Below are 16,487 nucleotides of genomic sequence, written 5' to 3' on the forward strand. Positions count from 1 at the left end.
GGGGGGTTTTTTCCCGATCCCCCTCCAACAAAAAAAAACAGCCGCAACTGCCCCCAACTCTAGAACACAATAGTTCTGTGAAAATGGCTAGATTTGATGGGGGAGTCGCTAGATTCACCCGTCAACACAGTGCTCAATCTATGACCGGCTTTAGTTTGCTTTAATCTGCCACTGGTTTTATCAATCTATCCACAGACTGCTGCCTGACATTCAGATATGACAAGCAAGAACTTAAAAATGTTATATTTATATCAAAATTATTTTTAGGTAGGTCACAAAAGCTAATAATGCGTACTCACATAGCATACAACTTCCCGACGAAACAACTACCTTATGTTACAGCAAGCAGTAAAATTTCAGTGATAACGCTTTTGAAGGAGGTTTGTTTCCATCATAACAATGCTGAACATGGTTACAGAGCACATATGTGTCAGTCTGTTTATATAAGTCGCAGGAGACCTTATGTTGCCCCTTTTAGCTTGTAGATAGTCTAATAGCATCATGTCTGTTTGGACCTTAAAAGCCACTTAACCACCACGATATCAGGAACAAAAGAAAACATAAACCTAATACCTGAGGACAGATCTGTGTTTTATACTGTACAGCCAGTGACCCTAGTGATAAAATAGTTGCCGGTTAAACCAGATAGGCGAGAACCCCCCAGGCACTGATGGAGAGATAAGTGGCCCATGCTGGAGATACAGAGACACGTGCAATAAGCCTCTCCGAAAGAACGGGCTTGGAGGTCAATTACATCTTGGCATGGCGGGGCCTTCAAGTGGAGTCTTCCCTGTAATTGTATTAGAGAAGCAGGAACAGAGTTTGTCGTGTTTGAACAAGAAGGATGTTTATTGGGTTGCTAATTATGTAAATGTCCTAGATCTAGGTATTTCCACCTTCCCATTTCAGCACTAGCATGCAAACACAAATCCTGTTTTATTAGTAATAATAAAGCGCAACTTCAGCCAAAACTTCTTTGAGTTTTGGATAGATTCTGGAAGAGTAAGAATTGTCCAATTTTGTTTGCAGAGCCAAAAAAAAGCGCCAAACACATCAAGAATCCACTCCTTTATTTTTTCCATACGTGACATCAGGAAAGCAAAAAAATAACCAATGCATTTTGGAGGCCAAGAACCCCATCCCACCCCCCATCATCAGAGCTTAAGCTGGCCAGACTGGTAGGCTGAATGAAAAAAATAAATCTAACAAATTCCTTCATCCATGTTATACTGCAGGGATGGACGAATCCACTGAGCTGACTGTATATTGACAGCCAGTACCCCAAACATCTGATTGGATGCAGCCGCAGTTTGGCCAAAAAAATTCTGCCTAAGACCCCATATACAGATTTTTGTCTTCAGATTTATCAAAACCATATAATATGAGGTCAAACCTTAAAGCCCCATACACACTATTCGATTTTCTGCAGATCTTTGTCTTCAGATTTACCAAAACCACGTAGTGCAAGGGCCTGCCTGATTGCATACAAATAGAAACTCTTAAGGTTTGACCTCATAGTATATGGTTTGGGTAAATCTGAAGACAAAAATCTGCTATGGGGTCTTAAGCCTCGTACACACAATCGGATTTTCGGCAGGGAATTGTGTGATGACAGACTTTTGGCCTAAAATCCAACCGTTAGTATGCTCCATCAGACAATTGTTGTCCAACTTTCCGCCAACAAATGTTGGATGGCAGGCTAGTAAATTTTCGGCAGACAACGGTCTGTTGTCAGATTTTCCTATCGTCAGTACACAAGTCCGTCACACCAGAGTTGAAAGTACAAACAGGCATGCTCGGAATCAATGCTCAACAAACGCGACATTAGCAGAAGGTGCCCAAAGGGTGGCTCTCAAGAGCTGAAATTCCTTGTAGTACGTCACTACATTCATGTTTGTTGGCCGACAATTGTGTACCGTTTGTATGCAAGACAAGTTCCCAGGCACAAGCCCTTCGGACAAAAGTCTGAAGCTTTGTTGGCCAACAATCTGATCGTGTGTATGAGGCTTAAAGCCTCATACACATGGTCAGATTATTGGACGAATTTTCGCCAGTTTTTCGTTTGATGCTAGTCTCAAATCGAAAGTGAAGAGGGTACTAACCATCAGAAAATTTTCTGACGACAGAATTAAACGTCAGAAGTGAGTCAATGTGTTGAATTGTTTTGTATGTGTTCTTTCATTTCTGAGCACGCCTAGTCTTGCTCTTCAGGTTTTTTTTGTCAGAAAACCGTACTAATGAAAAGAAAATCGGACGCTGTGGTCACATCAGACAAAAATTTTCAAGCCTGCACATCCAGTTTTTGTCTGCTGAAAATTCCTAATTGGCTGTCAAAAGCAGCATACTAATGATCAGAAAATCGGCAAATCATTCATCGAATGAAATGTTTGTTTAGATTTTCTGAGGAGGTCAATTTGAAGGGGGCCAACAGGGCCACCCACTATGCTAATTTTGGCCCGTTCATCAGGATTCAGCTGAAATCCAAACAGTGTATGGCCAGATTTAGACAGTGCGGTTGATTTACTAAAGGAAAATAGGCTGTTCACTTTGCAAGGTAATTTACCCAAAAGCTTAGTGAATATGGTCAAATTTCAGAATGCCCAATTATGTGCAAGGAGAATAAAAAAGAAAAACAGTCAGCAGAGGTTCACTAGCTCTAGAAAGAAAATTCCCTTGCAAAGTGAACAACCTTTTTGTCTTTAGTAAATCAACACCAATTCATCAAAGGTGTCTAATAGTCTCAAAATAAAGCAAAGCTCCTGTTTTACTTGATCGGTTATTGAGTATTCTCCTGCCATAGATCTTTATCCATATCATCAAACATACCAGAGCTGGCCTACTCTGAGACAAAGATAAGGAGATGAGATATGTGATTGTCACTCTAGTACAGGGTTTCTCAACCAGGGTTCCTCCAGAGGTTGCTAGGGGTTCCTTGAGCAATAGGCAAACTCTGCCTGATAAATTCCCACAGATAACATTGATATTTTTAGCTATCTATAAGGAGGTAATTCTTCCCAATGACCACAAGTGTAAGGAACATTCTTCCCACTCACCATCACACTATGTATCATGAGTTGTACATATAGTCATTTTTAACAGGGGTTCCTTGAGACCAGAAAGTTATTTCAAGGGTTCCTCTTGTTAAAAAGGTTGAGAAAGGCTTCTCTAGTATGAGGCTCCCGGACTTCCCTCCGGGCCATGGAACCGTTATGCCCCGTACACACGAGCGGAATTTCCATCGGAAAAATCTTGGATGGTTTTTCCGACGGAATTCCGCTCAAGCTTGGCTTGCATACACACGGTCACACAAAAGTTCTCTGAACTTTCGACCATCAAGAACGCGGTGACGTACAACACTACGACGAGCCGAGAAAATGAAGTTCAATGCTTCCGAACATGCGTCAAATTGTTTCCGAGCATGCGTGATTTTTTGCACATCGGAATTGCATACAGACGAGCGGCATTTCCGATAGGAACTTTTTCCGACGGAAAAATAGAGAACCTGCTCTCAATCTTTTGCTGGCGGAAATTCCGCTCGTGTGTATGGGCCATTAGAAGTTACTTTCTCTGCAATCCCCTGTTGCTTATCCAGTGCAGCCTATGTTGCCGTTACTCTCTTAGTATGACAGGTACACTTTAAAACTGCATGGAAGAACACAGAAACCCTGTAATATGTTCACACAGGTGGACTTGAAACCTGCTTATTGAGTCTCATGTCATTGTGGACTTTAGATTCACAATATGCATTTAATGACAGTCAAAACCAGAGCAGGAATCTATATTTCCTGAATTTAGAGCACGATCTGGAAATGCATCCTTGGCATCTGGGAAGATAATTGCATTTGTCTGTGATTTGTCTGCTATCCTAATTTCTTCATCTGCTTTCCTTTTCATTGTAAATATATATTTCCTTCGAAAATATGCCCAGGGGCACCGAGTACAGAACAGAAACTGTTGTTGTTTCATGCCTAATTCTGAAACTTGCGGAGAACGTGAAATTAAAATAGTAACCCTTATTGGCTCCCTGATGAGATTTTTATTAGCTTTGGTCTCTATTGTTGTAAACATGCTGTCATCGCATGATTCTCACTAACGACGCTTCTGCGGCTTAGGGAATGATCATTGGGCTATGAAATAGTTCCCCAAGTGAGGGGGGCCGTTGGTGCGTAGTAACTGTTTTGAGGTTCAGCAGATCCCATGATTACCCAAACATCTGCCCATCTATTGCTGTTCATAGATGATAAGAGACAAAATATAAGGGCTGCATTTAAAGAGAACCAGTCAGGATTTCTCTTACGCAAAGGTCTAAAGATTCAGCCTATTGTGCAGGATAAGGTTGGAACGTCACAGCCACACTGATAAAACTGATAGCAGTTAATCATAGTAATTACCTGACAGATTCATAAAAAAAAAGGCAAAAGGATACAAAAGTAGTAGCGATAAATCTTGCATAAGCACAGTGTTCCAATTGTGTGCAATCTCTACTCATAGGCGTACTCAGGGGGTGTGCCAGGTATGCCTGGGCACACTCTAATCACTCTGTGCAGTGCAGATTCCCTCTACTCAGGTGATGCCACCCATCAGGGATTCACCCGGACAGTCTGGGTTTTGGATTGTGCTGCAGTGCTTCTGAAGCACTTTTCAGGCAATGGGCAGGGCGTTTTGGGAGCAGTGTATACAGCGCTCCCAAAGCGCCCCAAAGATGCTGCTTGCAGGGCTTTTTCTAACGTCCCGCAAGTGTGCCGCCCGGGTGTGAAAGCACCCATTGCAATGAATGGGAAGCAGTTTTCAGCTGCTTTACAGGCACTATTTCTAGTGCTAAAACGCCTGATAACTGCCTCAGTGTAAAAGGGGTCTAACTGCCACTTGCGCCCAACACTTCGGAATGAGCCAGGCAGTGTGTCCCACCACTGCATTCTGTGGCTCCCTTGTGATGTAGTGGCCTGCGGGTGGAAGCACAATGTAGATTATGGTCAATAAAGCCTTTATAATTAATTACATCATTGAGCCATTTTCTTTACTTATTATGCATTCCCTGATTGATTGTATAGCTAACATATGGTCTCCAGGCACTCCGAGTTTTGGTGTGGACAGATGGAACTCAGGAAATGTCCAAACTGTCACTCTTAATGAGATTAACAAAGGTCATAAAACATCTCCTGGAAGTCAACACGCAGGCTGGTGATCTGTGATCTTTTGTTGCCTGATGGAATTTCATGGATGTGAGAGGTGAAGGTTATCTGACACTGGAGGAACTCTGCAAAACTCAGCCCCCCCAATACCATACATAGTGTGAGGAATGTTCAAGAAATTCCTTTTTTTAATCTATTGTTATAGTAGACTATGGTACCCTGTTAGCCACTCACTGGTAATGCAGAAAGTTTGGAATTCAAGTGATAACCTTTATTATTATTATTATACAGGATTTATATAGTACCAACAGTTGGGCTAAAAAAGGGGGACAGTTTAATTACAATACAGTTCAATAGGAGTTGCTCGTGGAGCTTACAATCTAAATGGAGGGGGAGGTGGTACAAAAAGTAATGGCTGCAGGGGATGATCTGATGGAGGGGACTCTTAGGTGGAGATGGGGTAGGTTTCCCTGAATAAGTGAGTTTTCAAGGATCGCCTAAGGCTGGATTCACACCTATGGTATTTTTAGTGCTTTTTGCATTTTGCAGATTTACACTACAGTCCATATAACTTGGTTTGCTATGGAACACGTTCTGTAGTGCAAATCCGCAAAATGCAAAAAGCACTAAAAATGCATAGGTGTGAATCAAGCCTAAATGCGGACAGGGTAGGAGCTGACCAGACATACTGGGGCAGGGAGTTCCAGAGGATGGGAGAGGCTCTGGAGAAGTCCTTTAGGCAAGCATGGGAGGAGGCAACAAGGGAGATAGAGAGCAGGAGGAGGATTTGTAGAGCCTGATGAAGAGATTTAAGGGATCCCGAAAACTTGCATCTTTAATAACTTAAGTTAGCCAATAAAGGGTATCGCTTATAATACCAAACTTACATTTTTTATCTATATTTTTTTTTTATCAAGCGCTTTAGTTTCACTTTTCTGAAAGTCAAACTTTTGCAGCAGCATAAAGCACTTCACAGCAATAATAAAGTGATGAATGAGGAAATTATTAAATAAAATATTATATAATGTAGTCTGCAAAGCTTCAGAGTAGGTTGAGTTACGTTGCTATCTGTAATTAAACATTGTTGAAATGGGTGGGTTATGATAACTGATATACGCTTTGTTTAACAAAAGTATAAATTGTATTGTGGAGCGTGCTGCAGCCTGGCTTACCTACAATATATATATATATATATATATATATATATATATATATATATATATATATTTATATTATTTGAACTTTTCTGAAATCCTGGACAGAAATTGTTTTGTAGAAACTGCCACCTAATGGTCAGAGTAGCACAGGACAACATTTTGGTAGGGATTTTGAAATCCAGCCAAACAGGAAAATACGCAAATAAAATACAAAGATGGGAGCTGCTTTACCTGCCAAAGGAATTTTATTCCTGTCCATTTATTTCTAAGATTTACATGGCCTTGTCAGACAGCAAATTCAGTCTGAAGACCTGATTTTATTCTGCTGCAGTTAAGTAACACAACCAGGTCCTGTCCTCCCCCCAGCCTATGATTGGACAGTGCAGGAGAAGCAGCTGTCCAGCTGATAGGCTGCTAGAGCTGCTTCTCCCTTATTCAGTTTAAGCTTTGTTGTACGGTCATATTCAGGTACTAATACTAGGTGCCTTTAAAACAAACTTCATGACATGTCATGAATATTTGTAGACTCATGCCGCGTACACACGAGTGGACTTTACGGCAGACTTGTTCCGGAGGACCGGAGTCTGTCGGATAATTCGATCGTGTGTAAGCTCCAGCTGACTTTTTTTTCCCAAAAGTTCGACGGACCTAGAAATGAAACATGTTTCAATTCTAGTCCGACGGACAAAAACCGACGCTAGGGCAGCTATTGGCTACTGGCTATCAACTTCCTTGTTTTAGTCCGGTCGTACGTCATCGCGTAGGAATCCGTCGGACTTTGGTTGATCGTGTGTAGGCAAGTCCGTTCATTTGGAATGTCCGTCGTAAAGTCCGTCGAAAAGTCCGCCCGTGTGTACGCGGCATTATCCTTCTGAAATTGCTAGTTGTCTGGCTGTCATAACAATTCTTCCTGCAGATAAGGATTCTTCTCTGGCATTGACAATCTGTCTGTTTTAACAATATTGACATCTTCCACACCATGTTTGGTATAGTGACTCTGATCACATTGTGTGGCACATTTTCTTGAGTTTTACAAAGCTGAAACATAGACAAAAATAAAGTTTCAAATATAGAAATGTAATAAAAGCATATGTTTTTTTGTTTCCCAGTTACAGTTTTTTTATTATAGTGGTAAAATAAACAACTCCTAACACACTTTATTTTATGGTTCCATAAACTTTGTACTCTTTGCTTCATAGAGATTATATAAGGTCATATCTATAAAACTCCTCATAAAACTGTGTTAAGGACAGCGCTACATATAGGACAATTGTCTACTACTGGTAGCAGCTTCATGTAACGTGTTTCAGCTGGCGGCACTTGCAAGGGATTCAAATCGCCTCATAAACTGAGACGCTAAGAATAATATTTCTGAGCAGTTCCATCTCTGGGCATGTTAAATAGAACTGGCCTAGGCAGATGATTTCATAAGTATACAATTAAAAAAAAAAACCCTGATAGTTAGCATGTACTAGGCCTGTACTTTGCCAATGCTAATCAGTCATGCAGCACAATCACAATGTCTGCCGCGTCTCAGTATTCTTTAAACTTTTTACTTAAACTACCCATCTACCATACTATAAATTTGATTTAGGTACAGTGGCTGTTTTAAATGTGCAATCTTCTCCAGGAACTTTTCCATAATTACTTTGCCTTCTTTAGCCACTTTGTGACTAGGGTTGCCACCTTTTCATCAAGCCAAACCCGAACACTTTAGCGGCGCAGAACAATCTCTTTTTTTGTTTTTGCAGTTTATACTATAGGATTGTAAAAGACCTGGAGCACCTTTGGGTGTCCCAAGAAGAGTAGTATTGCAGCGCATGAAGGTGATGAACAGTGGGCGTGGCCAAATTGTGTTAATAATGGGGGAAGCATAAGGAGCTTAGTTAAATCAAACAAGGGCAGTCTGTCACCCAGTACAGTCCCCCCCCCCCAGGTCAGTCTGTAGCCCAGTGCATCCCCCCCTAGGTCAGTCTGTCCCCCAGTACAGTCCCCCCAGGTCAGTCTGTAGCCCAGTGTATTCCCCCCCCCCCGGTCAGTCTGTCCCCCCAGTACAGTCCCCCCCAGGTCAGTCTGTAGCCATGCACATCCCCCCAGGTCAGTCTGTCCACCAGTATAATCCCTCCTTGGTCAGTCTGTCCCCCAATACATCACCCAGGTCCGTCTGTCCCCAGTATAATCCCCTTGGGTCAGTCTGTCCCCCAGTATAATCGCCAAAGGCCAGTTTGTACCCCATTAAAAGAGCCCCCCCACCAATATAATTGAAAGCACTGGAAGCCGACTGGAGGGGAAAGGGGCAAAGGAGGACTGGTGCTGCACAGGGCTGCCACTGGTGTGTCCGGGTTTCAGGTGGACTAAACCCCGGACACAGGATCTAAAACCCAGACTGTCCGGGTGAATCCCAGACAGGTGGCAAGCGTATTTGTGACCCAGCCTTTTTCTGACATTTGTTGCTTACAAGTTAAAATTAGGTGTATTTATTTATTTTTGTAGCAGTGACTCTACAGCAGTGTTTTGGAACTACATTTCCCATGACGCTCAACTACACTGCAGAGTACATGAGCATCACGGGAAATGTAATTCCAAAACATCTGGGGTGCCAAGGTTTGCCATCACTGCTTTAAGAATAAAATGCCAGTCGTTGCAATATTTCATGTCACTGTATTTGCACAGTAGTCATTCAAATGCAGGTTTTTAAAAAAAAAAAAATACACTTTAATGAATTTAAAAAAAAACATCAAAACACAATAGTCACCACAATTTTTTTGTATAATGTGAAAGATGATGTTATGCAGAGTTAATAGCTACCTAACGTGTCAAGCTTTAAAATTGCGCACACTCCTGGAATGGCGTCAAACTACGGTACCTAAAAAATCTTTATAGGCGAGGTATTGTGCTACAATTATTACTTTCGCTCCAATGATCATGACGATACCACATATGTGTGGCTTAAACACTGTTTACATATGCGAGCACAACTTACGTATGCATACACTTCTGCACGTGAGCACAGAGGGATGGGTCGCTTTAAAAAAAAAAAAAATCTTATTTATTTTACTTTTTATTCTTACACTGTGCCTTAATTTATTATTTTTGATCATTTTCATTCCTATTACAAGGAATGTAAACATCCCTTGTAATAGAAATAAGTATGACAGGTCCTCTTTATTGAGAGATCTGGGGTCAAAAAGACCCCAGATCTCTCATTTACATTTAAACGCAAAAGACTTTAAGAAATCTTGCCCTCACTCAACTTGCTGCCCAGCAAAAGGCCGCATTGGATCCTTTCCGGGCCTAACCGATGGCTCCCGCAAGCTTGAAAACGACCGGAAAGCGGCGGGGCACCTTTCCCGCCGCCTATAAAAATGATCTCGCGGGATCACTTTTATCGGAAAGCCGGTCGCCTAATGAGAAAAAAGATACCGGGGTTATGGCAGCTAACCTCCTGCAGTATGTTTCATTGTTTAATGGCATGCTGTGGCATATTGCAAGAGACAGATTGTTCTCGTGTTTGTGGTAAGTGTGTAAAAGCATGCACACGGTTATATACATGGCTTGACAGTTAAAATAGAAAAATGCCATCGCGGCAGCTTCCATTGTAAGCAGACAACAGGTGCTCTTCAAAATGTTTGGTTACGTAATTCGCTTCCTCCTGTGTTTTCAGATGCACAAAGATCTTTTTCAGCTAGATTTAACCACAAATTTAATTTCCAGTCTGATTGGAGCATAAATCTCTGTCTGGAATTTGTTAGTACTTAAAAGACATGCCTAGAGCCCTTTCCATTCATCTATATTTAGATTACAGACAGAATTTCATTTAGGTTGAAAAGGTGATATTGTTTCAGCCCACTGGGATAAACAGTATGTTTCGTCTATGGCATATAAAGTCATCCAAGCAGATGGTCATGGATAATGCCAGTCAATATCATAAAATGTAAATTACCCATTAAAAAAAACAAAAACAGTTAATACATTCCATAGAGACCTTGGGCTTTGCTGTGTTGTGTATAGGTGGAATGTTTTTGCACCAGAGGTAATGGTGCTTCACACCTCATAAGTAAATATAATGTATCTGCAATATTATCTTAATTGTTCTTTCAAATTCCTTTCCTCCTATCTCCAACAATAAAGAACTTGTTTTTTTTCCACAATTGGAGGTTGCCACTTAGCTTTAAAGAAAAACTTACCTTTTGTCATCCTTTTCTCTTCTGCAGGTGCGAATATTCATCAACCAGCTCTATCAACCACCGATAGAAAAGGATATATCAAGCAACTTAGATCTGAAAGCCATCCGCATTGCCTCTGTGAACCCCATCTTGGATCCCTGGATCTATATTCTTCTTCGGAAGACTGTCTTGAGCAAAGTGATTGAGAAAATCAAGTGTCTGTTTTGTAGGATCGGCGGTGGCAGGCGACCACGCTCTACGGGAAGTTTTCATTGCACAGATGGCAGGAGGGCCTCTTCAGTCTTGTCTAGTCATTCTCCCTCTTTTGTTTCCAGGGAGTTGCGAGAAATTAGTTCAACATCGCAAACTTTATTGTACCCTCTCGAACTGAGTGATGGTAGCTTTAGAAGCAGCACCGTTTTACCAGGAGCCACCATGGCCATCAACCTTCCTGGGGCTACAGACAGGACGTTACGTGGCTCTGACCAGTCTGTTTCATCTCAGGGTCCAGATTCTGAGCAGGTACTGCTTGTAAATGAGACGCGCCCCACAAGGGTAACTAAGAATGGAAACTCGCCCAAGGGGAATCCACTTCATGTCACTTTTCCCGATGAAACATTGAATTTATCAGAAAAGTGTATATAGTGACTTTGGTTTCTACAGTTGCACAGACTATTAGCTGACAGTAGGAACACGATACGCCACTTACAAGGACATAGTCATGAAAGAACTCCAGCCCTTCATTGAGTGGTACTCTAAATTTAACCTTTCTGAGGGCTGTTAAATGAACAGAAAGCATACAGTGGAAGAAAAGCATTCAGCTTATTGAAAATATCAATTCTGCATGTTCTTACTTTCCTGATATTTTTCTACCTTCTACGGGCACTTTTGAAGACTGAACAGGCCAACTTTCTTTAGAAGTTGCCTACTTTTCGAGGGACAGAAGATAAAATGTCTTATGACTCCCTCTTCAACCACAAACACTTTCTTCTTGACAAATCAAGTTTGTCCGACAGTTGATGAATGTTGATGTGTCTATCTAAGCTTTAAATAATGTGAATTTTAATGGATTACTATGTCTGTGTGTATATGAAATCTTTAATGTATTTATTGTCTTCTCTGTGAGAAGGTATCTAGTTTTAAATGTTTAGTTAAAGAGTTAAGAGGCAATATTTTCTTTTTTTTTTTAAATATTGCCAGGGAGCTTTTGTTTTAATGTTGTTATACAGTTTTGCACTAAATTGACACTTATCGATGGTATATGCATTGACAGTAATGGCCAGTTAAAGCGTTCCACCCAAATAAAAGTCAGCAGGTACAAAAAGTGTAGCTGCTGACTTTTATTAATTGGACACTCACCTGTCCCAGGGTCCAGCGATGCGGGCGAACAAAGCCCCGCTCCCCTCCCCCTCCTCTCTGTGGCGCCGGCATTGTCACTCTGGGCACCCGGCTGTGCCTTCACAGCTGGGCACACACTGTGCATGTGCGAGCCGCGCTGCATACTGTGACTGGCCAGGCAATCATCTGGGACCTGTGACTTGTCCCAGATGATTACCGAGAGGGAGGGGGGAGAGGGGAACTTCCTTCCGGCACCGCGGTGTCCCGGGAGGAAGCGGGAGCTGGATCCCTCTAAAAAGAAATTACATGCCAAATGTGGCATGTCAGGGGGTCACCTGCACTTAAAGCAGAAGTTCCATTTTTGGGTGGAACTCCACTTTAAAGAGTTTGTGCACGTCAACACTGTAATACAGTTTTCAAATGTTCTTTCTGTAGGCACTAGAAGTAAAGATTTAGCCAACTTTAACGTTTCACGTTTTCCTTTCTAGAAATAAAACCAAGGCAAACTATTAAAAGGATCATTCAGTCCAACATACAGTAACTCATGCAGCTCCTTTCTCCCACTAATATTACAATTGGGTTCCATCAAATGGGAACACCCAGTACTGATGTGCCTAGTCCTTTACTAGATGTCTGACCCACTGAAGTGTCTAAGAAAGTTTATACCCCTTATACTAAAGGGGTTAGACCAGCCATAGAAGTTTCGAAACTTGGCTGGTTCATCAGTAATCAGCCGAGATTCGAACCATGTATGGGCAGGCTGAATGTACCCAAGTTGATTATTCGATCAACTTGGTTACAACCAGCCTGCTGGACTTTACATATGATAATCACTAGCGGCTGATATAGGCGCTAGCAATAATCACTGTCTTCTACTGGTGGTCTTCCACTTGACTTGGTGGAAGGGATTCCCTGTGAACACTATCTGTGTTGATTGGGGAATTAAACAAAATTCTTTCCTTAAACCCGTGGTTGCAGCAAAGAAATTTGCTCCGCGTATGGCCTGCCTCAGAATCTTCCCACTTGCACATTAAATGTGGCTGTTAAATGAATTACAAACTCCAGTTCATTAACTTCATTTCACGGCAGAAAGCCTTGTGAAATAAGAGCCCTTATTTAAAATTGGTAGAATTGGACTGATAAATACTAATATAAATGAGTAGGTATTTGGAAAGAACTTACATAAAAACCAGTTTGTTTCTGGCTAGCTTCAGATAAAGATTAGTGCTTTACACAGCTCTTTGCAATGGAAGTTGGGCTAGGGTATTTTAATCAATGAACGTCCCTCCTCACATGGAATGAATGTAACTTATTGTGAAAAGAGGTATTTAGATGTGAACTTCATTTTAAAAGGGGCCTACAAATTATGACTTTGCTGGTTACAATTTTTGACCACAGCTATCGTTTTTGACAGTGGATCCTCTTATTTGTTTTAATAGTTTGTTGGCCACCAATAAATATTTCCCATATATTACCTATAAAAACAGCTAGACAAACACGTTGAACTCCAAATGCAGCAAATAAGTATGAGAAATCTGCAAGGGATCGGGCTAGTTCAATTGAGAGCCAGGTGTCAGGTCTGCAAAATAACACAATATTTGATTTTTGTCTAATATTTTTGTATTTTGCATAATTTTTAACATGTTATAGTGGGAATAGAATACATTTTCTAAACTGTTCAGCTGCAAAATCTTTTGAAGTTGAATTACAGGTAGATATAAAAAATAAACACACATTGATGCAGCTTTCTGTTCTTTAAGACATCATTAAATGTAGGTAGTGTAAGTACCTGAATTTGAACTGATATCAGCCTTTTGCAGTCTCTGCATTGCAGAATTCAGACAAGGAAAGAGAGAAGTAGTACAAGGTGCCAGTTAGATATGCTGCAGTTCTCATGTGCTAACAAGGGGCATGCTGATAGGGATAGAAAGCAATGTAAGAGAGAGATGAGTTAATTAAGCCCCATACACACGATCAGAATATCATACAAAAAAATACCACTTTCAAAGCGATCGTACAGTAATCTGAGTTTTCGTCCAAAAACACAGTACAAATACATTACATCACTTCAGAATTGTTGTCCTGTCGTACGAGAATTGTTGAACTTTAGTAACCTATTTGTTTTTGATATGGAGACTAGCATACAAAAAAATAAAAAATAAAAAAAAGGACGATCATTTGTCTGATAATCTCATTGTGTGTACTAGGCTTTAGTGTGCTGCTTCTCCTTTCACTGTCCAGTCATAAGCTGGGGGAGGGACAAGACCTGAAAGTGTTTCTTAGCTGCGGCAGAGTGAACCCAGGTTTCCTGCCCTGTTGGACAGAAATAAACATTCTTAGACAGGTAAAACAGCTCCTTTATATACATTTCATTTGTGCATTTATATGTTATCTTGTAGTTCGTCCTTAGAAAAGGATCATCTTCATTACTTAAAGTAAAGTCTGCTTCATCATTTGATTTAAACACTTAAAGTGGCTTAAATAAAGGGGACCCTACAACCTTAAACAATACCAGTATAAAGTGCCTGAGCCAGGACCTTATGTTATGGAAACCCAGGTAATTGAAATTCCATGAGCTTTACATTTTTACATTATTAAAAAATAAGACATAGTATATGGCTGTGCTTGGTATCCCATTAAAAAAGTATGTATTCTTAGACACAAAGTCCAACAATTTCCCCACTTATATGTGTCTATTTCAAGCAGATCAGACATTCCAGCTGCAGGGATAGAAGGGACACATATAATGAATTTAATTGAAAACATATACTTGTAGCTGTCGGGAAATATATTTTTTTATCCATGTACAAACTATTTTTGTTGCATTAAAAATATCCATGAAGGCAAGAATTACTGGCTTATTCCTATTGCTACATTATGTGTGAAAATATGCAACCGTGAAATCTGTGCAAAAAAAAAAAAAGCGATCAAACTGTTGCTGGACATTTTATCATATCATTTTTTCATATTGTGAAAGAATTGTTATATTTATTAGGCATAATATACAAAAGAGGAGACATTTTGTAGGTTGAGGCATTTACCTTGGAAGAAGCAGTTGGACCAATATTTAGGGAAAGATACTCTTTAAGTCTACAAGGAAACAAACACAAACTGGTTTATTCGATAAAGTAATGCAATATCAATGCCCCATCCCTTACCAACTGATCACATATCATTTCAGAATTGAGTTGCCTAGAAGGGTTAAAAATGGTTGGTTGCTTTGGATAACTGCACTGTGGACAAAACCTTCGTATTGAGCATTCCCTTACCAAATAAAGAGCTTTTTTTAATATAAAACCATAGTTTTGTAACCGTAAAACAAAGTAGTGTAGTAGCCCATAACCACCAACCTCAGTTTATTTGTAAACCACCTACGTTGGCTTTTAAAAAAATTGTGGTGAGAAATGTTGATAAGCAAAGTGCAGTTACCAAATGTGGCCATGAATATGGAAGTGTATCCAAACTCAAAAATCAATGTGTGGTAGATTTACTCTTCGTTAGCTGTGGTCAGGGTATTGTTTTATTTTCTGCAAGTTTATTTTATCTATAATTTTACCTGGTAATCCTGCCAGTAAGAGAATTTATAAAAACTTCCTGTCCTGGGTGACAATGCTCTTTGGTTGTCTGTCAATGCAGGAGCAGCGTTGTCACCCAATGTGGACTACTGGCCACAGTACCAGCTTGAGTCCCTGCTGATACATGCCTGCCCTGCACAGAAATAGCACAAAGGAGCATGGGACATGTAGTCCAATAAAAAAAACTGGCCATATTATGCCTAAGAAACATACGTCTACAATCTGACTAGCTGCTCTTAAATTTCTGCCCTTTGAACAGGGCCTCTTTGCAATACTTTTTTGAATAAGCCTGTAGGTTCTTAAAAAGCTCTAAGACCATGGTTATTATGAAGACTAGGCTACATTTATATACATGTTAATACAGGGGTCATTATGGCTGTCTTATCCTTAGCCTTTAGTCTATATATATATATATATATATATATATATATATATATATATATATATATATTACACACACATACAGTATATTTACTTAACCCCTTTTAAGTAACAGTTTACATTTCAGCTGTTTAATTCTTGGTATATTGAATTTGCACAGATTTCTACTTAATTTTAGATATGCGTTTATGATAGAACAAATGTCCCATCATCTTCTTTATTCATTCAGCTGAACGGAGCACTAATTGGTTTTTGGTTGGCGTGTTTGATAATCTTGTGCAGAAAGTACCGAGGGAATTCCATCAAGCAAGCATGCTCTGTCTGTGGCCATGTGACTTGCTTCATTGTAATTGCAATCTGAATCTGTATTTGTAAAACCATTGTATTGACAATTTGTTTTTTGGGGGCTTCAGGGGAGAGTGGGGAAACACAATAAAATTATATTGTTGAACAAATTGTTTTTTCATGTTTTGTACAGAAAAACATTGTCCTCTAAAAGGAGAAGGTATTGACATCTCATTATGTAAAGCCTAATTGAGGTCTTGTGTCTATTTATGTTTACACACACAGTTCCGGGTCCTCTGTGTCTCAGCGGCGATCGCGGGAGCCCAGCAGTGATCGAGACCGTCGGGCACTTGCATCGGCTAGGGTGGCGAGTGGAGGGTACGTGCGCGTTCCCCTAGTGGCCACAGGGCGAAGTGACGTTACATAACGTTGTTTCGCCCAGCCGTGCCATTC

At 40.5% G+C, this 16,487-nt stretch overlaps 1 protein-coding gene across 1 annotated transcript in view; it reads left to right on the forward strand.

Annotated features, from left to right (window-relative positions):
• The window catches only part of PTGER4 (prostaglandin E receptor 4), a 36,533-nt gene extending 20,329 nt beyond the window's left edge, over nt 1-16,204 (forward strand). Inside the window, exon 2 of the mRNA XM_073621655.1 lies at nt 10,504-16,204. Coding sequence (XP_073477756.1) covers nt 10,504-11,100 — 597 coding nt within the window. The 3' untranslated portion in view covers nt 11,101-16,204. The remainder of the gene's footprint in view (nt 1-10,503) is intronic.
• Nucleotides 16,205-16,487: the final 283 nt, after the last annotated feature.

Source organism: Aquarana catesbeiana, linkage group LG01, assembly GCF_042186555.1.
Source record: "Aquarana catesbeiana isolate 2022-GZ linkage group LG01, ASM4218655v1, whole genome shotgun sequence".
In the NCBI taxonomy this organism is placed as follows: Eukaryota; Metazoa; Chordata; class Amphibia; order Anura; family Ranidae; genus Aquarana; species Aquarana catesbeiana.